At 45.9% G+C, this 24,687-nt stretch overlaps 1 protein-coding gene across 2 annotated transcripts in view; it reads left to right on the forward strand.

Annotated features, from left to right (window-relative positions):
• Nucleotides 1-22,686, forward strand: part of LOC138491101 (probable cation-transporting ATPase 13A4) — a 978,968-nt gene extending 956,282 nt beyond the window's left edge. For both annotated transcript variants that reach the window (XM_069617419.1, XM_069617420.1), the window contains one exon: nt 22,331-22,686. In XM_069617419.1, the coding sequence (XP_069473520.1) occupies nt 22,331-22,621 (291 nt within the window). In that variant the 3' untranslated portion in view covers nt 22,622-22,686. The remainder of the gene's footprint in view (nt 1-22,330) is intronic.
• Nucleotides 22,687-24,687: the final 2,001 nt, after the last annotated feature.

Below are 24,687 nucleotides of genomic sequence, written 5' to 3' on the forward strand. Positions count from 1 at the left end.
CTCCTTCATCTAGAGAATCCTTTATCCCCCTTCACCTTTATCTAGAGCATCATGTATCCCCCTGGCTCCTTTATCTAGAGCATCCTACTGCCCTTGCTCCTTTATCTGGAACATTATGCACCTCTTGCTTGTTTATCTAGAACATCCTAACCACCCATATCCCCCTTGTTACTTTATCTAGAGTATCCTGAACCCCTGCACCTTTATCTAGAGCATCCTGTATCCCCCTTGCTCCTTTATCTAGACTCTCCTGTATCCCCTTTGCTCCTTTATCTAGAGCATTCTGTATCCCCTTGCTCCATTATCTAGAGCATTGTGTATCCCCTTGTTCCTTTTTCTGGAGCCTCCTGTATCTCCCTTACTCCTTTATCTAGAGCATGCTGTATCACCCTTGCTCCTTTATCTAGAGCCGCCTGTATCCCCTTTGCTCCTTTATCTAGAGCATTCTGTATCCCCTTGCTCCTTTATCTAGAGCAATGTGTATCCCCTTGTTCCCCTATCTGGAGCCTCCTGTATTTCCCTTACTCCTTTATCTAGAGCATGGTGTATCACCCTTGTTCCTTTATCTAGAGCATCCTGTATCTGCCTTGCTAGTTTATTTTTGAGCATCCTATTTCCCCCTTGCTCCTTTATCTAGAGCTACTATACCCTCTCGCCCACTTATCTAGAGCATCCATTATCCCCCTTGCTCCTTCATCTAGAGCTTCTATACCCTACTTGTTCTTTTATCTAGAGCATCCTTTATCCCACTTGCTCCTTTATCAAGAGCATCATATAGCCCCCTTGCTCCTTTATCTAGAGCATCCTATATTTCACTAGCTCCTTTATCTAGAGCATCCCTTATTCCCTGTGATCCTTTATCTTGAGCATAGTATATTCCTCTTTCTTTTTTATTACATGATATGATATTCATAACACGACTGTACACAAGTTTTTCTAGGTGCGACAAGACAAGGAACGGAAGACAGAGGGAGGACAAGACAAACAATCTTACTAGGCCTTGTGTCATTCAGATGGTGAAAGTGCGACAATGCAAAGTGCAGGGGGAAGGGAGAGGGGGAAATGCCAGGGAGAGGGAGGCGGAGGTGCTACCAGGGCAGTATTGCTCTGAGTAAGTGAAGCCAGGGCATCACGGCTCCGGGTAAGTGCAAGGTGGCAGTGGATTGTAGAGGTTACAGTTACAGCCTCTAACTGTGTGGTAGGCCCAGATGTAGTGCAGGGGAGACTGATCCTGGAGAAACCTGGTACCTAGTGAGACTCTGAGGGTACCAAGCAACAAGTCAGTGCAACAGACAGATACTTCAGCAGGGGAGGGAAAAAGAGAAGGCAGGAGAGAAAAGGAAGGTCTTGAGCTGCTTCTGGAACTTCATGTGATCCAGCTCAAGTTTGAGAGTGGCAGGGTGGCCATTTGAGAGGGAGGCACCTGCGGAGGAGAGAGATCTACCCCCAGCTCTCTGCCCGGAGAAGCGTCTGACCCTCAGAGAGTTGGAGGTAGTTGAGCGAAGGGCTTGAGATGGAAGGTATTTTGCAAAAGAGAGTTGGATGTAGTGTGGGCCCCGGATCCAAAAAGCCTTGTGGACTATGCAGAGGGTCTTGAACTTGATCCTTGCAACCACCAGGAGCCAGTGGAGAGATTTCAGTGCTGGAGAGATACAGTCCCTGGTCTTGAGGCCAAGGATAACTCTCGCAGTCCTGTTCTGTATTAATTGCAGAGGGCAGAGAGTAGAGGAAGGCAGATTGAGAAAGAGGCTGCTGCAGTAGTCCAGTCTAGAGAGAAGCAGGGCTATGGAGGCAGTGAGCCTCTGGGGGAAAGTGATAAAAGGAAGAATACCTCTAAGGAGGGGCAGCTGTAGTGGGCCTTCTTGGCAAGGTCCGTGATGTGAGAAGGAGGGAGTGGAGTCGAAGATGACACCAAGGCTTTTGCCTCACAGGAAGGAGCAGGGAGAGGGCTCAAGGAGGGCGACCATGGTGAGAGTGGGAAAGAGGGAGAAGGGGTCCCAATGCGAAGGATCTCTGTCTTAATGGCATTAAGGCAGATATTGTTGGAGGTTCACAAATCCTGAATCACGGATAGATAGGAATGAGCGAAAGAGGAGAGGATGTTGAGGGGAGCCTGAAGGAAAGCTGAGTATCATCTGCATAACACTGAAAGTTAGAGAAAGAGGTGGAGATCAGGTAGGCCAGAGGGGCCAGATAGACATTGAAAAGCCAGGGTGGGAGGAAAGAGCCCTGGGGGACACCACATGTGGAGAGAGAAGTTGAGGAGAGAAAGGACCCAAGTTGGACCTGGGAGGGTCAGTCCAAGAGGAAGGAGGTCAAACACTCGAGGGCCTGATCTGTGATGCCCAGGTTCTCACGCAGCCGATTGATCAGGATGGCATGATTGAGAGTGTCAAAAGCAGAGGAAAGGTCAAGGAAGATGAGGACAGAAGGAAGGCTGGAGTCAAGATTAGAGAGAAGATCTTCATCGGTGTTCAGGAGAGCAGATTTGTGTCTCTGGAGGGGGTGCACAATGGAGTGCTTGGGTGGAGAGGGGAAAGATCCAGTGGTGAAAGAGTGATTGCAGAAATCGTCCAAGGCTGGGGGAGGGTGTCAATGTGGTCCTTGATGGTTCTGGAGGATCACTGGAGCACCTGTTTGAAAGACACTTTCATAGCTAGGACTTGTCTAGAAACATTGTCAGGTGTTGTCAGAGAGGAAGAGGAGAAAGGAGGAGGAGGAGAGGGAGAGGCAGCCAGAGGGGGGCCAAGAGATGTAGAGGGAGAGGAAGAGGATAATGAGGACAGACTGTCCTGAGGTTTAGTGGTGAAGTTATAAGCCAGAGCCATAAAGAGGCCCTGGGAGGGAACAGGAGAGGTGTAGACTGCAGAAGGATTAGCCAGATCTTTGCAGATTTTAGATGCTGCAGAGACACGGGCTTGGACAGGTCAGAGAGTCTGGATTGCCTTTGGAACAAGTTGCAGGCCAGTTTGTGGGAGGATGGACCCACAAAGCCCTACACTTCCTCTCAGCCTCCCTGCACTTGCGTTTCAGGGCAGCAATGTCAGAGTCATACCAAAAGTTGCGCTTGAAGGTAGGCTTCATATGGTTTCTCATGACAGGGGCAAGTATGTCCAGAGTGTTCCAGATAGAAAGATGCAGATTAGAGAGGGCTGAGTCAGAGTGTGAGTTAGCCGTAAGGAGTAGGAGGAGCAGATAAAGTAGAGACAAATGCATCCGCTGACACACGCTTCATGGGCCGAATGACCAAGAAGGTAGGTGGCAGTGCTGGGTGGGCTTTGCTTGAGGGACAGAGTTTAAGATGAAAGTAAAACAGAAGTTGGTCAGTCCAAGAGAGAGGAGTGGTAAGAGGGGTAGAGGTGGGTATGTCTGAGGAGATGTGTTGAGGTCTCAGAGGAGGAGAAGTTGAGAGGTAGAGGCCACGAGAGAAGAGGAGAGGTCAGCCCATTCTGAAAGGAAGAGGGTGACCTGGCCAGGTGGCCTGTAGGTGGTGGCCACAGTCAGAGGGAGGAAAGGAGAGATAAAGAGCCTATAGACCATGCATTCAAAGGAGGAGTAGGCTGCGTAGGAATGACTGTAGCAGGGACCAACTCCAGAAAGATCAGAGCTACTCAATCTCCTAGTCGGCTGGTGCTGGGCTTGGACAGGATCTTGTAGCCATCAGGGAGGAGAGTGTCAAAACGTGTGACAGAGCTGGCCATGAACCAGATGTCGGAGGAGTGTTTGACAGCAAATCAAGAGTGTAGAATAGCAACGAGGAGTAGGTTGCCACATTTGAAAGACTTCCGGGGTTGGGCACAGGCATAAGGTACACCCATCAGAGGTAGTAGAGGGGCCTGAGAGTTGCAGAGGTGGTATCAGGAGATGACATAGTAGCCATAGAGGAGGAGGAAGGTTCCAGAGAGGTGGAGGAAGAAGGAGATGACAAAGGAGCCAGAGAGTTACTGGTAGGAGTAGTGGGAGAAGGAAGGAAGTTGATAAGACTTGGAAGACGCATATCGATGTAGGTAACAGTGATAGAGAGGCCAGGGTTGGAGACCAGATTATCCCTCTTGAACTTTTTCCTACCAGACTTAGTGAGACAGATAGGATCAAACTAAGGAATTAAATTGATTCTAAGAATGAATCTAAAGAATGATTTGCTATAATTAAAAATATTACCTCTCCTTCCTGTTCACTATCTAGGTTACTTCCTCGTCGCAGTTTGGCTAATCAGTTTAATGTTTTGTTTCACTGAAAAAATGTCTTATATTCGGCTAAACATCGATTCTCAAACTAATACGGTGGATAACTCCAACCAGGTCTCTGAACTCTCACCTTGTTTGACCTTCTAATTGGTAGGTTTTGCCGATTCACCAGTGATTTTGAAGTCTTGATTCAAAAACTCAAATCTACAAATCACGACTATGACCCTATTCCTGCACATTTGGCAGGTTAGCATGCCACGGGCCTCACACCATTCATAATGGAATTTGTGAATGCAGCCTTGGCTCATGGATATGTGCCAGCTGAATTTAGGAAATCTGTTCTGACTTTGCTCTTAGAAAACCTACTCCTGGCCATCAGGCCTTGGCAAATTATCACCAAATTGTTGGTCTCCTCTGCCATCTAAGATTCTGGAAAAGATTGTTACTCTACAATTGTATAACGTCTTGGAGAAAAACCTCATTTTAGATACTTTTTAGTCCGGCTTCAGGCCCGGTTCTGGGACTGAGACAGCCCTGATGGCTGTTCAGGGCCACATTTTAAGGGCTGCTGATGAAGGTGAATTGAGCATGTTAGTCATGCTCAACTTAAAAGCAGCCTTTGACACAGTTGACTTGGGTCTTCTATTGTGTAGACTTTCTGAGATAGCTCATGTTTTAGAAGGAGCCTTGAAATGGTTTTCCTCTTTTCTTGACAACCATACTCAAGTAGTTAAAATTGGAGGTCTTTATTGCTAAACCTGCCCAGTCGTGTTTGAAGTGCCTCAGGGATCACCTCTATCTCCATTCTGATTTAATATCTTTCTCAGACCCCTGATGAATATCTTCCTGAAGAAGAACTCTTATGCAGAGGACACGCAAGTCCATGTCAGATTAAAATCAGCACCAGATGCAATTGAACGGGTTCTGGCCTATGTCAATGCAATCAAAGATTGGATGATTAAGAGCACGCTTCAGCTTAATCCCTACACAACAGAGGTAATAGTGTTTGGGTCATGTGAGAAACCAGAGGCTGCCTCGCCTGCTTGTCCTCGGGGATCTCTCCCTCAGGTGGACAGAGCATGGCCATTGCCTTTGAATCCAGACCCTGGGGGTGTACTAGAGCGGGAGGATCCCTTGAGTGAGGGGCCTTCGGGGAGATGAGGTGAGGCAGCCGATGGTGAGACGTGGTACTCCCCCTATTTTGTTTATCCAACCCAACATATTTTTAGAATTCACAAGGTCCCAACTCCCCTCCCCCTTTTTACACAAACTCTGGGCTGAGGAAGAGGGTGACTGAGAGAAGGGCATTAACTTTCACACATAATACTGGACATGTCCCGCCTATCGGGTCAGGCAAAGTCAGGCACTTGACTCTAAATGCATGAACCTGATACCAATCAGCTTTCCTCACACAAATAAAAGGCAGAATCCAAAGACACATTCTGAGCAAGGCAAAACACGCGTACGAGCAGAACTTCTGGGACGAAGGCAAACCTACTGGAGCAAAGCGACAGACCAAGAGGCAAGAGCAGCGGGTCAAAAATCCCAGGAGTCCCCTACCCGAGGTTGTTGCCTCTGACAGGCTGAGGAAAACACATGGAGAACGCCAGATCCCACAAGTGAAGACTGCATTGTGTTTCAAGGACGCTGACGACCCTCCCGGGTTAACTGCAAAGTTGGGGAAGCAAGGCCAAGTCTGTGGTACTAAACTTGACTCGAGAATAGGGCATTGCAAAACCAAGAACGGGACGCTCACAGCCAGCGAGTTGGCAAGCGACCTGAGAGACTGGTGTGTCTTAAAGTTTGAAGCAGCAACATTATATCGCAAGTGAAGGCTGCACACGTGTGGATGAGTCGCATGGAAAGGCAGACCTTTGATTGAACTTTGAAGTAAAAGACAGCTGCAACATCAGCCATACTAAGTAACCGAGTGGTTCGGCAACAGGAAGTAGCCCACTTGAATGTCTCAGTGAAAGGTACATTATTTGAAGCACTAAAGCGAATAAACAGCAAAAATGAAATACAGAAGTTTAACTGATAGAGAAGGGGAAAGTGAAAGTTGAACTGTAAACTTTGAGACAAAGTGGTCCTGCAGTGGTCTGCAAAGAAAGCCACACACATTCGAAAATCTTCAACATCTGAAAGAGGTCTGAGCCCGACAGAGGAGACCCAAATTGAAATAAGCTTGGGAAAGGGATCCCCCCTTGCAAGTTTGTGTTGAACTTTATCGTGAGAAGTCTGAGCCTGGCAGAGGGGGACCATTCTTAACTTTTTACTTGAAACATTATTTTGGAAATAGAGAAAAGAGACTTACATGTGGAAAGCCAGATGGGCCTCGATCCACGTTCTGGAACTATTTATTGTATTGGAAAGTCAGAGTGTGTCATCCTGCCTAGAGGGACTGCCTTACTCTGTGAGGTCCAATATGGGGAGGAGAGCAGGTTCAATCACCTTTATTCATTTGAACACTGAGTTTTCCTTTTTCATACATTTCTCCTTGTTACTCTTTTCTGTACAAGAGACGGGGCAGGCATTAGGTTTTGTTAGCATAGGCCACTTTGATTTGACGGACTCCTCTAGGACTATGGGCCTCATTCCGAGGCTGGAGGTAAGGGTTAACGGTCACCGTTAATGGCAACGGTGACCGTTAACACTTACCACCATATTCCGAGTTCCCTTTTGCGGGTTGGCATTTAACGCCTGCTTTTAGCAGGCGTTAAAAATCCAACCCGCAAACGGACCTTGGAGTAAATTACGGCACCGTAATTTACGGTGCCGTAATTTACTCCTTCCCCATTCCCATTGAGCCCTATGGGGGCAGGAATGGGGATGGGGAACCGGTATGGTGAATGGGGACTTACCGGTCCCTCCAACCTTGGAATGGACCGGTAATTACTCCATTCACCATGCCGGATATCCATGGAGTAAATAGCTCCATGGTAGCTTACCATGGTGCTCTTTACTCCATGGATAGCTCCAGCCTCGGAATGAGGCCCTATGTTATTTATTATGTGATGGTTGAGACTACTCCCATCTTAGATATAGGGCAAATATGAGTTTTTCCAACCCTAACAATTTCAATAAAGGTTTTACAAATATCATGCCTTTCCTACAGTCAAAAAATCATCTTAGAAATGATCACTGTTCCTTATACACAAATATATTTATGGAACAGTCCCCATGTATCTGATATCAAAAATAAAACCTTACACGTTTTCACAAGTCTTGCGTTCAACTGGAAAGAATTTGTTGTTTGTTCCCTTCTCCCTTTTGGTCTCCTGGAGTGACTGCTGATTCTCTATCAAGGGTCCCCATCTTTGGAATTCACTCCCAGATAATCTGCAGAATATCTGGTCTATAACTCTCTATCGGAAGAAAAAAAAAACTAAAACCCATCTATTTCAGTGAGTCTTTATTATGGTTGTTTGGAAAGGAATGGTAACATCTGTGCCTAGATGCAGGCATATGCTTGGTTCCAGAAGTATATGCACAATATAAATCCTCAATCAATCAATCAGGATAGGAGATAGAGTAGCAGATTGAGGAGATGGGAGACATTGAGAGCACCATATAGGGTGCAAAAAGGCAAGGATGGAGCGTGATGGAGCAAAGAAGCACAGCCCAAAGCCAAGCACCACAGGAGGCAACAGAGGGGAGGGTTCACAACAGAAGGAGGCACACAGGAGGCAACAAGCAGGCAACCACAGGGGAACGTAGTAGCAGTGTGGACGGAATATGGGGGTGGGGTGCACTGTAAACACACCCAAATTCAACTTTTCTAAAAAAGACAGAAAAAGGCCTAGTTTCAGCACAAACAGTAATGTAAAGACACCCAGGTTCGACTTTCATAAAAAAAAGAGTGAACAAGACCTAGTTTCAATACAAACAGCAATGTAAAAAAGGAAAACAAACTTTCCTAGAGAGATGGCCAGGCAATACAGTACAATATGTTTCAATATGAACAATAGAGTAATTAGAGGGGTGGCTCAGTTTAGTGGGGTGCAGTGCTTGCTATACCCCCTGACCCACCGCACCTACTTTAGCAGTCACAGCAGGTTGATGGCTGCAGGCTTCTTACTTCCCCGGCTGACACGGGAAGACACCATCTGGTGCTGCTTTTGTGGGAGCTGTCCTTTACCTCCGGGTCCTTCGCTGAGGGGCTGCAACAGGCCTGGAAGTGTCACTAAATCTGGTGAACTAGGTCACAGGGAGGCCGCATGAACACCAATCAGCCGGAGGAGGGCGAGAAGGGAGGTGGGCTGGGAGAGGGAAGCAGCGAGTAGGGGGAGCAGGGAGGGTAGCCGGCGCTGAGTGAGCAGGTGATCTGACTAACACAGGAGGAGAGCAGAGAAGAAATACAAGAAAGAACAGGAGCAATATGCAAAGAAAATTAGTTTGAAGACAAACAAATTTGGGTTCGCTGTGGCCTGCAGGTGCTGCTTACCCTATTCTATGATCACTGCAAGTCCTTTGGAACTCGGCTGCAGAGGCCTTCTGCCTTAACACAGATTCTGGTGTTGGTAGGCCACAAGAGCATCCTAGAGCATACTATATATCCCCCCTCTATCCAGGGCATCATGTATCCCTCTTGCTCCATTATCCACAGCTTCCTGTATCAACCTTGCTCCTTTATCTAGAGCATCCTATATCTCCCTTATTCCTTTTTCTCGAGCATAATGTATCCTCTTGCTCCGTTATCTAGAATATTCTATAGCCCCCTTGCTCCTTTAGCTAGAGCATCCTGTATACCCATACTCTTTTACCTAGAACAACCTGTATCCCCTTGCTCCTTTATCTAGAGAATCCTGTATCCCCCTTGCTCCATTATCTAGAGCATCCTGTATCACCCTTGCTCCTTTATCTAAAACATCCTGTATCATCCTTGCTTCTTTATCTAGAGCATCCTGTATCCCCCTTGCTGCTTTATCTAGAGCATCCTATATCCTCTTTGCCCCATTATCGGGTGCATCCTGTATCCTCCTTGCTCCTTTATCAGGAGCACCCTGTATGCCCCTTGCTACTTTATTTAGAGCATCCTGTATGCCCCTTGCTACTTTATCAGAAGCATCCTCTATCACCTTGCTACTTTATCCAGAGCATCTTATATCACCCTTGCTCCTTTATCCAGAGCATCCTCCATCCCCCTTGCTCCTTTATCAAGAGCAACATGTATCCACCTTGCTCTTTTACCTATAGCATCATGTATCTCCCTTGTTCCTTTATCTAGAGCATCCTGTATCCTTCTTGCTCCTTTATCTAGAGAAGCATGTATCCCCTTGCTCCTTTATCCAGAGCATCTTGTATCCCACTTCCTCCTTTATCTAGAGCATCCTGTATCCCCCTTGCATCTGTATCTAGAGCATCTTGTATCCCCCTTGCTCCTTTATCTAGAACATCCCGTATGCCCCTTGCTACTTTATCAGAAGCATCCTCTATCCCCTTGCTACTTTATCCAGAGCATCTTATATCACCCTTGCTCCTTTATATAGAGCATCCTGTATCCCCCTTGCTCCTTTATCTAGAGCATCCTGTATCCCCCTTCCTCCTTGTTAGGAAGAATTCTCTTTAAAGGCTAATTTCCATTACCTATAGAGTCCCCCAGCAGCTTTGCTGGATTTGAAGGGTTTGTTATATTCCCCTGCTAAGAGTGAGACTTTTTTTCTCACTCTTAGACATATTGCTGATGTGTGTTTTAGGTTATTTTGTGTGCATATGGTCTATGGGGTTTTTCTCACCCTCATAGGTATCATCTTATTTCTTTGTGTTACACAGCACCCTCAGTGCAGTAACACAGGGGTGTCATAGTGATCCCCAAACATAGACTCCATACCCTGGGACTGGCTACTGTCTCCCAGGGCATGTAAAGTCACCATTGACTTTACTAGACAAATCTGTTGAACAGAACCAGTGCAATCCATTTTATATGGAAGTACTCGAGGGGTTAATAATATTTCCTCTGTGTCTGTTTTGTAGGGGACAATGTCTTGTCCCCCTTTTATCAGAGTATGGCTGTTGGCAGTGGTTCCACCACTTTTCGTTTAACCGTGATTAGTTTCCTATCGGATTTTCCCATTGTTCAAGGCTATTTTTTTAAATAGTAGCCTCAAACATACCTCCGGTTTAATAAATTATTATTTATTCTCCGGTTGGGTATTTTTGCCATATCTCTGTTAAAACTTTTTTCTCGCATCTTCCTCTGTAATCCTAACCCAGGTCGGGGATCCTTTGTTCGTCCTTCTGGCGGAAGCCCTCCTTTCGGTGCCACTGAGTCTGGGGTATACAGGATGTATGGGAGGGGGAATAGGCACCCTGGACAGGGTTGCCTAAGCAACCCAAGTCGCACTGTGCCCTGATAGGCTGGGGGTTTTATCCCGTCAGGATAACCACCCTGCTGTGTGAGTGACAGCTAGGCTGTATGAATGGGGGTTTTTCTGCATAAAAGCAGGGCTCTGAGGACTGGAGGACAAGACGTCGCCACTGGACCTGAGAAACCTGAAGAGGAGAGAAGCTGAAGACATCTGCAACGACTGAACCACCGGTGAAGGCCTGCTGCAGATCCCAGCACTTTTCTCCAACGACCCGAGAAGATTTTCACCTGCAAGAGCCTTCTTTCCGTGAGCTGGTGGGGCCAACCAGTTCGCCAATCACCTTCCAGGACCTGCCTTGGTCGAATCGCCAGTGCCAAGCACTCGGAGATCGGATATCCAGGCACCCATCCACCATGACCGCAATTTAAAGGAGCGCTGCTTTAATTTTGCTTTGGCATCACCGCGGCTGGCTTCATCCTTGGGCAGTGCAGTAACTCGAACCTTCCTTCACGACGAGAGCCTCTCTTCCTCTGCTGGATCTCCCGAACTGCAGGAACTGCCAGGAACTACCGCCACTGCAGGAACCTCTTCCACTTTCAAGGTACATTGTTCCGCCAGGCCTCCCGTTTTGCTGGGTACTGCTAAAGGTGTTTTAAATCCTTTACTTACCTCTGGGCTGGCCGTCCCTATGGTATAACATTCTCTTTTTACCTTCTGCACCCTCCTTTTCAATCGTTAAACAAACACTTGACTGCAGCTACTAGAACTGTTTGATCCTGGGCACATTGCCTTGTACCACTGACTCTGGCACCGGCCTATTGACTCTGGCTAAATCTATTACAACTGCCTTCTCTAGATTGCTTTTCATCAAAAAATGGGTTGGTGCACCTAAACTCTTATGACCACCTTTCCTTCCCCTTTTAAATATTGTTGAAGTGCCATTTTGCTTGTTTTCACCTACGTATTGCTTATGCTAAAGTACTGCCTTGCCTAACTTGTTTGGGAAGTGTTGCTGGTGTGTTTAGGAGTCTAACCCTGTATAACTTGACCTTTCCGTCGCTCTGAAGAAAGTGTTAGAGTGCCATTTCTGATTGGTTTTACACTGTGCTGTTGTGCTCAGTTTTCACTCTTGCTCAAACTTGTCTACAGTTTGAATAGGGAGTAGTGTATACTTTTCTTGACTGTTTTAACTTGCTTTAATAATAGTGATATGTGTGTTGACTTAAGAGTGTGTAAAATAAATATATATATTCTTTTTGATACAAAGCTTTGGTCAGTGTTTCCTTGTCCCATAGTACTGTACTACCTATTGTGTAAACCCTGAATACTGCTCATCTCCCTCTTGAGATAAGTCTGACTGCTCAGCCACAGCTACCAACTAAATCTGTGTGGTACCGACTGATACAAAAGGGGATTTATTGCATATACCTGTAGTCTTAATCTTCTGTAGTGCTCCCTAAGGGAACTGCATAGGATTCTGCCTAACACTGGTGTACAGTAGTGAGGATAAAGTAATGAGTTTACATTTTAGAGTGCTGCTAGTACCTTGGTTCAATTAACCACAAGGCTTAACAATCACTAATAGTTTATTTTAAACAAAAGTCAAATATGGGAGGCTATAGCCAGGAGACCCTCCTTGTAAATACTGCTGATTATTTAAGGGATCTGTGCAGACAGGAAAGTCTTCCTGCCAAAGGCAAGAAATCAGAGTTGATTCAAAGATTGTTAGAGAATCAAAGAGCCTCATCACGAGTTGGGCGGTAACGCTGGCGCTAATAGAGCTGGCGCTATCTGCCCTACTGCCAAACCCCCCGGTGCTATTAGCGCCAGAACACGGGTTTGGCAGTATTGGAAGTCCCCATTGAGCCCATTCGGGAATGCCCCATTCCCCATTGAGCTCAATGGGAAAATTTCGCGCTCATACCGCCGGTGGATTTGAGCGCACATTTTCGGCGGATTTCCCCCAAGCTCAGAGCTGGGCAGAAATCCGCCGAAGCCCTGATTTGGCGGACCCTTAAATCCGGCGGTAATAGTGCTACCGCCAGATTTAAGGGTTACCGCCAAACTCGTGATGAGGCCCAAAGTCTGGAGAATGGGGATGATGTTATTGTTGAAGCAGATGAGGAAGAGGAGGCTGATAATATAACGCCCTCTGCCTGCTCAAAGGCCTCAAGGCTTGTCTACTCCGACCTGTGTCAGGTCCCACATTAAGTCCTGAATTTATCTCACTAGAACAAATTAGGTTTGAACTTGAATTCAAAAGAATTAAGGCCGAATCTGAACAGAAACACCAAGAACTAAGGCTCAGAAAAATGGAGCTCAATCATGAGCTGGAGATGAAGAAATTGTCTTTGGGATCCTCTAGATCTTCCAGTCCAAAGAGACCCGGATGCCGAAAGAGATTGTGGGTATTTATGAACCTAAGTTGGATGTGTTATATTGGTTAGCTATGTTTGAGTACAATCATGGGCTCCAGGAAATCACAGGGAATCAGTTATTTCCCTGGTTATTCTCTAGGGGGGACCCTGTTGCATCTGATGTGGTAATGGAGTTGGGGAAGGTGCATAGTATGGATTATGAATGTGTGAAACTAGCTTTAATAGCTAGATTTGGGAAGACCCCTTCCCAGTACCTTAAGAGGTTTAGGACCCTCAAAAAGCATGATGGTACCCCTTGGACTACCTGGGTGAGTGCGTGTTTGAAAAACTTAGAGGGATGGATTAAGGATTACAGAGTGAACACTTATGAAGGAATGACAAATATTGTCTATCTAGGATGCCTGCTCTCCTGAGCTCAGACAGCACTTGGCTGATTCAAAGGAAATAGATTTCAAGAAACTAGCTAAGGCTGCTAACTTGTGGGTTGTCAACAGGGCTACTCACAAGCATTCTGGGGTCACTCAGAAAAAGGATGAGGGAAAGCAGCCTAAGAAAGACAACAAAGAGAATTCTAATAATTCCAATTCCAAAGAGGGTCACAAACAAAACTCTAAGGGTAAGCCACAAAGGAAACCTAATCAGGCTAGTGTACCTTCTGGTCTCAGACCAGAAGGCGGTCAGAACAAGCCACCATTCATAAAGACATTTGGGAAATGTTATGTTTGTGGTTCAACTGACCATGTGAAAGCAGATCCCAGATGTAAGGGTAAACCTTCAGGGGTCCACACTGTCTCCTTAGCCTTCGGTCCAGAGGAGGAAGTACAAATGGCAAGCGGAAACTTTCAACTACTAGCTGAAGACCCCATCAGAGTCTCAGCTAGTGTATCTTTAGTATCTTTAGTATCCTTGGGGTTGTGGGGTTGTGGGAACAACAGAATTTAGATGTGTATAATTCTATCCCTCCTAATGCTAAAGAGTATTATAAAGACAGTGTCCTAGTCAATGGTCAGGAGACCCCTGCCATTAGAGACACTGGGGCCAGCATAACTGTGGTGGACAAATCTTTTTTCAAGGTGGAGGATGTTGCTAAGGCACCCAAACGCCTCACCAAGTTAGCTGGAGGCCCTGTGCAAATGCTTCCCCAGTTACCAACTTTCATCCAGTGCAATGACATGACTGTCAGGATACCTGTTAGTATGCAATCTGAAGTACCTGGAAGGGTGCTGTTGGGAAATGATCTTAAAGATCTTGGAGTAGTGTCAAGTACTCCCGGACCTCCTAGTAAAAGATTACAGGAGCTCACCAGACCTGCAAGGGAGAGGACCTTGAGAGGCTCAGCCGAGGAGATGATAGAAGAAGAAATCACTCACCCTCCACTGGAGTTACTAACTGCTATTTCTAAGCAACCAGAAGCAAAGGGGAAACCCAAGACTTCTAAGAAGAAACCAGCAGCAAGCACTCCTGTGCTTCCAACAAGGACATCCCCTAGGTTGTCCAAGGTCACTCCTGTGACTCCTCATCCAGCTGAGGCTGAGAGTGAGGTACAACCCTGTGTGGTTGAAATAGAGCCTGAGGATTCAGATCTAGTAGAAGGCCAGGATCTTATTGGAGATCTGGACCCTTTGGACCATCCTGAGCTGCAGTCTTTACTGGAAGAAGGTGGTCCCAACAGGGCAGACTTCAGTACGGGGCAAAGAGAATGTCCACCTCTGGAAGGTCTTCGCCACCAGGCAGCTTCTCAGCTTGAAGGGAAAGAGCCTGGGAAGTATAGGTTGCACTGGGAAAATGGCCTCTTCCCAGTGGGCTAGTTGCAAGAATTGGAGTCTGCTCTCTTGGGGCACTACAGTGAACCGACTGAGTCAACCCCTAGAGACTACAAAAGACTTGTAGTGCCCAAAGAGAGCAGACTCCAATTCTTGCAACTAGCCCATGAGATACCTTTGGCTGGTCACTTGAGTTTCAAGAAGACAGAGGAAAGGCTCTCTCTCTACTTTTATTGGCCTAAAATGGGGGCTGAGGTAGATAAGTATTGCAAGAGTTGCCACACTTGCCAAACCTCTGGTAAGAGTGGCTCCAAGAACGTGGCACCTCTAGTGCCTCTCTCTGTGGTGCGAGTACTATTTTAGAGGGCTGGAATTGACATTGTCGGTCCTCTTGACCCTCCAACCTCTTTAGGCAACAGGTTTATACTTGTTGTAGTAGACCATGCTACTAGGTACCCTGAAGCTATTCCTATGAGGACTGTTACAGCCCAGGCTGTGGCTAAGGCCCTCCTTGGTATTTTTGTTTTTTTTTACCAGGGTTGGGTTTCCTAAGGAGGTAATATCGACAGGAGGTCAAATGTTATGTCCCACTACATGGAGGCCATGTGGAAAAACTGTGGAGTTACCTACAAGTTCTCAACAGCATAACACCCTCAGACAAATGGGTTGGTAGAAAGGTTCAACAGAACCATGAAGAGCATGATGGGAGCTTTAGAAGACCCTCTTAAAGGAAAGTGGGATCTTCTACTGCCATGCCTTCTCTTTGCATATAGAGAAGTCCCTCAGGAGGGAGTAGGGTACAGTCCCTTTGAACTTCTCTATGGCCATCCAGTTAGAGGTCCATTGACCGTGATTAAGGAGGGGTTGGAGAGTGCTCATTCCCCCAAGCCAGTCAGAGTGACTGACTATGTGGTAGGACTCCGGAGGAGAATGTCACACATGATGGCGGAGGCAAGTGACAACTTGAAAGCAGGTCAGGCTCTGGTCAAGTATTGGCATGACCAGAAGGCCCACACGGTTGAGTTCGCTCAAGACCAGCTAGTTCTTCTTAAGGCAGAGGGCCTTGCAGGACAAGTGGATAGGACCCTTCAAGATTGTGGGAAAACTTGGAGAGGTGAACTATCTGGTGGATTTAGGCAATCCTAAGGAGGCTCCCAGAGTCTTTCACATGAACCGTTTAAAGGCTTATGTCTTGAGACCAGAACTGGGAGCTTTGCTTCTAGCTTCAGCTCAAGGGGAGGAGGAGAGTGAACCTCTGCTTGACCTCCTCAGAGGCGAACCTTTAGATGAGAAAATAGAAGGAGTTAATATCTCTTCTAATCTGACTTCTGAACAACAGGAGGAGTGCAAAGTTTTGTTGAATAAATTTGCCCCCTTGTTTTCACTGGCACCAGGCTTGACCTCCTGGGGACAGCATGATATCAACACTGGTGACTGTTTACCTGTCAAAAGCAGGAGTTACAGAATGTCAGAGAATGTAAGAACCCACATCAAAGGAGAGGACAACAAGATTCTTGATCTCGGGGTAATAGAGCCCTCTACTAGTCCATGGTCTAGCCCAGTTGTGTTAGTACCAAAGGCAGGATCCAAGGAGTTGGGATTCTGTGTGGACTATGGAGCTCTAAATGCAGTCACTAAGACTGATGCCCATGCTTTGCCAAGGACAAATGAGCTGGTGGATAGACTTGGTTCAGCCAAGTACCTCAGCACATTTGATCTCACGTCATGCTATTGGCAAATAGCCCTGACAGACCATGCCAAGGAGAAAACTGCATTCTCCAACCCAGCTGACTTATACCTATTTAAGTTTATGCCTTTTGGATTAAAGAATGCACCTGCAACATTGCAAAGGATGGTTAATCAGGTTCTGAATGGGATGGAGGACTTCTGCATTGCATACTTGGATGACATTGCAGTGTTCAGCCCTACTTGGAAAGAACATGTTGACCACCTAGGATATGTTTTGCAGGCTCCTGAACAGGCCCAGCTGACCATAAAGGCAAGCAAATGTCAAATTGGTCAGAGTAAAGTGGTCTACCTTGGTCATGAGGTAGAAGGTGGTGAAATCAGGCCATTGCCTAGCAAGATAGAAGCTGTGCAAAATTGGACAACAACAGGTATAGGTGCAGTCCTTAGTCAACTGGATGAGAAAGGTAGGGAGCACCCCATTTGCTTCATCAGTAGGAACCTGAAGAACCGGAAACAAGGTGGTCAACTATTGAGAGAGAATGTTTTGCCATTGTGTGGTCTCTGAAGAAGTTTAGGCCATACTTGTATGGTTCTACGTTTATTATTCAGACTGACCACCAACCCTTGAGATAGTTGATGCAAATGAAAGGGGAGAACCCAAAACTGTTAAAATGGTAAATCTGCCTCCAAGGGTTTGATTTTACCATTGAGCACAGGTCAGGATGTTACCACCAAAATGCTAATGATCTCTCTAGGATGTTTTTAACCGACTAGAGGTAAGAGACTCATCTAGGAGTGGATTAGATCCTCCCGTCCCTTAGTCTGGGGGGGTGGGCAATGTTAGGGAGGATTCTCTTTAAAGGCTAATTTCCCTTACCTATATAGACCCCAGTAGCTTTGCTGGATTTGAAGGGTTTGCTTTTTTCTCCTGCTAAGAGTGACTCTTTTTCCCACTCTTAGACATATTGCCGATGTTTGTTTTAGGTTATTTTTATGCTTAAGGTTTATGGGGTTTTTCTCACCCTCATAGGTATCCTATTTCTGTGTGTTACACAGCACCCTCAGTGCAGTAGCACAGGAGTGTCACTGGGGTGTCACAGTAACCCCTAAACATAGACTCCATACCCTGGGACTGACTACTGTCTCCCAGAGCATGTACAGTTACCATTGACTTTACTAGTCAAATCTACTGAACAGAAGCAGTACAAACCATCTTATATGGAAGTACTGGACGTCTTAATAATGTTTACCCTGTGTCTGTTTTGTAAGGGGACAATGTCTCGTCCCCCTTTTATCAGAGTATGGCTGGTGGCAGTGGTTCTACCACTTTTCGTTTAACCACGAATAGTTTCCTATGGGATTTTCCCACTGTTCGAGGCTATTTTTTTAAATAGCCTCAAACATACCTCCGGTTTATTTAATTATTATTTATTCTCCGGTTGGGTATTTTTACCATATCTCTGTTAAAACTTCTTTCTCGCGTCTTCCTCTATAATCCTAACCCAGGTTGGGGATCCTTTTTTTGTCCTTTCGGTGGGCTTCTGCACAGAAGTCCTCCTTTCGGCGCCACTGAGTCTGGGGTAGACAGGATGCGAGGGAGGGGGAATAGGCACCCTGGACAGGGTTGCCTAAGAAACCCAAGTCGCACTCTTCCCTGATAGGCTGGGGGCTTATCCCGCCAGGATAACCACCCCGCTGTGTGAGTGACAGCTAGGCTGTATGAATGGGGTGTTTTCTGCATAAAAGCAGGGCTCTGATGACTCGAGGACAAGACATCACCACTGGACCTGAGAAACCCGAAGAGGAGAGAAGCTGAAGACATCTGCAACGACTGAACCACCGGTGAAGACCTTCTGTAGATCCTCACCACTTTTCTCCAACGCTCTGAGAAGATCTTCACCTGCAAGAGTCTTCTTCCCTTGAGCTGGTGGGGCCAACCAGTTCGCCAATCGCCTTCCAGCACCTGTCTTGGTTGAATCACCAGTGCCAAGCACTCGGAGACTGGATAGCAAGGCACCCATCCACCACGACCGCTATTTAAAGGAGTGTACCTTTTATTCCGTTTTGGCATCACCGTGGCTGGCTTCATCCTTGGGCAGTGCAGTAACTCGAATCTTCCTTCATGACGAGAGCCTCTCTTCCTCTGCTGGATCTCCCAAACTGCAGGAACTGCCAGGAACTACCGCCACCGCAGGAGCCTCTTCCACTTTCAAGGCACATTGTTCCGCCAGGCCTCCCGTTTTGCTGGGTACTGCTAAAGGTATTTTAAATCCTTTACTTACCTTCTGGGCTGGCCGTCCCTATCGTCTAACATTGTCTTTTTACCTTCGGCACCCTCCTTTTCATTCGGTAAACACAGACTTGACTGCAGCTACTAGAATTGTTTGATCCTGGGCACTTTGCATTGTACCACTGACTCTGGCACCGGCCTATTGACTCTGGCTAAATCTGTTACAACTGCCTTCTCTAGATTGCTTTTCATCAAGTAATGTGCTGGTGCACCTAAACTCTTAAAACCACCTTTCCTTCCCCTTTTAATATTGTTGAAGTGCCATTTTGCTCGGTTTTCACCTAAGTATTGCTTATGTTAAGTACTTCCTTGCCTAACTTGTTTGGGAAGTGTTGCTGGTGTGTTTAGGAGTCTAACCCTGTATAACTTGACTTTTCCCTCCCTCTGAAGAAATTGTTAGTGTGCCATTTCTTCTTGGTTTTACACTGTGCCGTTTTGTTCAGTTTTCACTCTTGCTCAAACTTGTCTACAATTTAAATAGGGAGTAGTGTATACTTTCCTTGACTGTTTTAACTTGCTTTAATAATATTGGTATGTGTGTTGACTTAAGAGTATGTAAAATAAATACATATATATTCTTTTTGATACAAAGCTTTGGTCAGTGTTTCCTTGTCCCATTGTACTGTGGTCCTATTGTGTAAACCCTGAATACTGCTCATCTCCCTCTTGAGATAAGTCTGACTGATCAGCCACAGCTACCAACTAAATCTTTGTGGTACAGACTGATACTAAAGGGGATTTATTGCATATACCTGTAGCTTTAATCTTCTGTAGTGCTCCCTAAGGGAACTGCATAGGATTCTGCCTAACACTCCTTTATCTATATCATCTTGCACCCCCTTACTCCTTTATCTAGAGCATACTACACCCTTGTGCTCCTTTATCTAGAGCATCATATACCCCCCTTGCTCCTTTATCTAGACCATCCTATATCCCCCGGGCTCTTTTATCTAGAGCATCATATATTCCCTTGCTCCTTAATCTAGCACATCCTATATTCCCTGTGATCCTTTATCTAGAGTATCCTGTATCCCCCTTGCTCCTTTATCTAGATCATCCTGTCTCTCCTTTCTCTTTTATCTAGAGCACCCTGTATCCCCTTACTCCTTTATCTAGAGCATGCTGTATCCCCATGCTCCTTTATCCTGAATATCATCTATTCCCTTGCTGCTTTATCTAGAGCATACTATAGCCTTGTGCTCCTTTATCTAGAGCATCATATACCACCCTTGCTCCTTTATCTAGACCATCCTATATCCCCTTTCTCCATTGTCCAGAGCATCCTGTATCCCCCTTGCTCCTTTATCTAGTACATCCTACCTCCCCAGGGCTCTTTTATCTAGAGCATCTTATATTCCCTTGCTCCTTAATCTAGCACATCCTATATTCCCTGTGATCCTTTATCTAGAGTATCTTGTATCCCCCTTGCTCCTTTATCTAGATCATCCTGTCTCTCCTTTCTCCTTTATCTAGAGCACCCTGTATCCCCCTTACTCCTTTATCTAGAGCATCCTGAAACCCCATGCTCCTTTATCCTGAATATCATCTATTCCCTTGCTGCTTTATCTAGAGCATCCTGCCTCCCTTGCTCCTTTATCTAGAGCATCCTGTACCCCCTTGCTACTTCATGCGTTGGGTCATATGACATTTGCACAAACTCTCGTTCATTGTTCATCTGAAGAAAACACACACTGCCATTATCTATTGCATTGAACAGCAGTAAAGCCCCACCCGTGTTGCTTGGCTTGAATGTCCCGTCATCGTTTCCAAAGGAGTTCTTAATCACTCTCATTTGATTCTATGCCAATTTTGTGAAATGTCATCAGATGAAGATGTGAAAACTCTACATTTTAAGTTTGGGCTATTAGGTGACGCTGTAGCGCCACCTCTAAGCCAAAATGATTACTTGGAATTCCACTTGGGAGAAAGGACATATTAGGATGGACACAAAGCTTGTAGGTGATGTTTGGTTATTTGCCCACCCATTGACTGCCCATGGTCATGCTAATCTCTATGGCCATTCCCACACAATTCCTGCCCCTCCCTACCCAAAACACACCCTCCTGGGATCTCTTTGAGCTACTTTTTCAAGACTTACATCAAACTTTGTGCTCGAAGTGCCTGTCAGTAGTTTTTCAAAGCAGTCTTCTGAGAATGAAGGACTTAATTGGAGCTGTGAACCAACTACCGGTGCAATAGGTCTGGCTTCAGGCTCTCTATAAGCACAATGCGTGTATTTCACTGAAGTCCTGTTAAAAAATAGCATTGGCAATGCCAATAGTTTCGGCTAGTATTATACATGTGCCAGGCACTGCTGTTAAATGCCCAAGCATTCGCACTATTTTGCACATATGCTACCATCAATAGTCAGTTAATACCACTACGGTATGGCAGTGCCTGGCACATTCTTTTCTGATGACCGCACACACTGTTGGCACTGCCAATGCTTGTTGAATTTTGCATGGTGGATCGGATTTACTTTCAAAATATAATGGTATGAGTCAAAGACGACAGGCTACTGTGTGCTTCTGTTTGCAAACATTGATAAAAGAAAGAGAAAACTTTATTTTTGATTTCTGTTTTCTGCCCAATCTGTAGAAATCTATTTTTTTCTTTAAAAGGTGCAATATTTTATGCACGAGCAAAGGGAAGGCCCTTGATCACAATACCAACATGTGCTTTGATCAGTGGTGCATTTGTGAGGTTAACCAGTAAACGTGCCTCTCATTTGTGGGGGTGCCTTTGCTTGTGAGGGTAGGTAGGCTGCCCCGACAGTGCACATCTGATTCCTATAGGGGTAGTATCACAGACAGGTTGCCCCCCCCCCCCCCCCCCCCCCGCCCACCCCCTCACACTCTCATGCAAGGGCAGCTAGCAACCAGGCAAAAACCTTCATAGTGAAAAACGCATATTCTTTTGATGTACTTTTGCACCAGAGAAACAAATTTAGTACTAGGGCAAACACTGCCCTGATGGAAAACTACAGTGATAGAATTCGTATTTTGCACCAGGACAATCTTTGCTCTCGTGCAAATTTCACATGCACAAATACAAAGTTGCTATAACATTGCCCCTGGGAAGTATGTACATTTAACATCACGTGGCAGGTGCAGGCGCAGTGTCAATCAGTTTGCACCTGCCATGAATTGCCCCTGTGCACCTTTACATGGCAACTGAGCGGGTCCTGCACTCACAATGATGACAAACCTCTGGTCCGCGTCATGTCCATCACTTCTGATTGGATACACATAGGGGTTGGAACACTGTGGCATTAGAGAAACGTTGCTCTGGTGCAAGTGGAATTAGCACTAACGTAACACATTGTTTTAGTGCAAACAGCATATTTCAATGCATTTTTTCACCAGGGAAATGGTTGTGCTAGTTGACACATTTTCTCCAATGCAAAAATGCATTGAAATATTTTTTTTTTTTCTCAAGAGAAATGTTTGCGTTGGTGCAAATTGCCTTGCACTAGTGCCAAGTTCTTGCAATGCTGCTCTCAGTTTCTTGGCTGTGAGTCAGAATCTGCTTTGGCAATGTTGTGCTGCAAACAACTACACACCGGTCAGCTCGTGTTGCCTTATTACTGGATAACTTAACACCCCATTTTAGGGAACGTCGTGAATGCTGAGTGTTTCATAATGCATTTTATTATTCATTGGAAATCATTTGGTAGCTCTCATTTTATTCCACTTTAAAATGTCTCCTTCTCTAGGAAGCCATCCTGGGAAACCGAGCTCTCTGGATCCAGGTGAAGAAGTACTTCCGCCTGCGGCCGCCAAGTCGCTACAAAGCACTGCGGAACCTTCTGGAAGGGGACGCGGACTGGCCCCCGACCAGCGGAACCCTGTACCAGAGCTCAGTCCATGTGGATGTCGATGGCAGCCGTGAGGGGTACCGGGAGGTCTACTGTAACCGCGCTCTTGTGAACCCTGACCATATTCTCAATGGAGACATTAAGAAGGAAAACACCGCCGGGGATTGTGGGAACGGGCACATTCTCTGATTTACATTCACACAGGACTGGATTTACGTGTGAGAGTGAATAAGAATAAAGGGTATTGTGCTCTAGTGTCTGGCTAATCCCTTCAATTCACATTTTCAGGTAGGTGCTAAATTGCAAGTATGGGCTGGATATTAAACATTAAATGACCCGGCTGGTTGTGCCAATCCTTGTTGGTGATGCCCCAGTCTTGGCAAATTGAATCCCAACAGTAACAAAAAGACACACTAGCCTAGAGGTCTGAAACCTGTATCTCGCAACATGTTTTGTACTACAAATCCCATGATCCCTCGCCATTGACTATAATGGCTAGGACTCATGGGGGCTTTAGTCCTAGGTTGCAGACCCGTGCACTACACTGTACCCATTGCATGGAGATGACCTGAATATTTCTACCACAGCGGATTTAATAATTCCCTTGGAAGGGGGTGCACAGGTCATCCAGGGGTCCTTCCCAGTTGAGCAAAGACAGCAGCAAGGGGTGGGCTAGAAGCTGTGGTATATGTTTCTGATGGTCCATGAAATGAGCAAAGGGGCAATATTGGGTTAGCAAATTATCAGGTTAAAACCCGGCTTTTTAATTGCCTCCCTCCAATGACACTGGAGCAGTGAGATGTTTCAGCTTTGAAAAGTAATGCACAGAGCTCTTAAATATGGACACAGTTCATCTGAACCTGAGAGTGATCCTCGTCAGTGACAGCTGAGCTCCCTGCAAGTTGAGACCCGAGTAGAATGTAGATTCACTGTGGTGCAGAGCATCAGTGGCGAAGCCAACAGTATCCTAGAGATTAGGGATAAAGCCCTACACGCCAGGCGCTGGGCCCCAAGCGGATTCCTATTGGTGGAGATATAATGTGCGAATGGAGTGGGCAAGTCTAGGGTCTCCAAGGAAACAGAGGTACTGGAGGCCCGGCCAGCTGATCCACTATAGTAAAATGCTTAGGTATGTGGAGCACACAGAGTATATATTCAATCTCCTGAATTGTGCAAAATTATTTTAAAACATTTTCATAAGTTGCAAAGAGGAGTTAAACGTTTTATCCTAACATATTTACAGAGATGTGCATTGATTTTGGAAACTGCTTTTTAAATGTCATCACTTTGGTCGACTTACTTTGATTGAGTCGACCAGATACACACCTTTGAATTGCATAACGGATTTGGATGACATTTTCCAAACAAAAAGTCTGTTACGGGCCCCAATATACTGGACATTTTGGGAAAGATTTGTTAAAACTTTAAATGTTACTATGAAAGCAAAATAAAGCTGTTTTCGGCCTACGCACACTCACGTTCCCATAGTGAAAACGTCGAAATTCGGTGAAGCCGAAGAGGAAAAACTGCTGGCGAATTTGGACCAAATAAGAAACAACTTGGGCCTGAAGCACTGCCTTCTTTTCCAGGATGGGCTTGGGGTGAAACTCGCCAGTAGTTATTTAAATATTTGACAGGGAAGGGGTTGTCCCCTGCTCCCAAAAATATAGCTACAACGCCCATGATGCTTTGCAGCAGAGGGGCTCTTCAGAAAAGAAATCTGCCATTTTTCTTTTGCTCCATGCGAGTGATTACCGTGGTAATATCAGGGTAATGATAAAACGAAAAGTGCTCAAAAGGCTATTTAGAGGAGGAAAAAGGAGGAAAAAGGATGCAATTGCATTAGGTTGCACGTGGGGAGGGAGAAGGAGGATACATGTGAAATTGCAGAGTTGGGGGGTGGTCTGGGGAACCAGTTACAGTTAGAATGTTTTGGGATTACCAGGAGAATCTCGCGAGATACACACGGTTACAACGGAAGACGCACACGGAAAAGAAAATGTGTCACGCACACAAAAGACTGAAAGGGGGTAACAGAGAGGGCCAGGAAAGGAAAAGGCAGCTGGAGGGAGTGGGGGACCATGGAAACAGGTTGGGCCACTTGGTGAGTGCTTGTGAGGACAGAGAGGAGTTTTTGATTTTCAAGCATTTTCACATTATCCGCAGATTACCAGGGGAATCCCATGGGAATCAGCAGAGAGTGAACAAAAAGGGGGATTTTACGCCTACAGTGATCACATCCACTAAGCAAGGGT

This window comes from Ambystoma mexicanum, chromosome 10, assembly GCF_040938575.1.
Source record: "Ambystoma mexicanum isolate Mex_15411 chromosome 10, UKY_AmexF1_1, whole genome shotgun sequence".
NCBI classification, from domain to species: Eukaryota; Metazoa; Chordata; class Amphibia; order Caudata; family Ambystomatidae; genus Ambystoma; species Ambystoma mexicanum.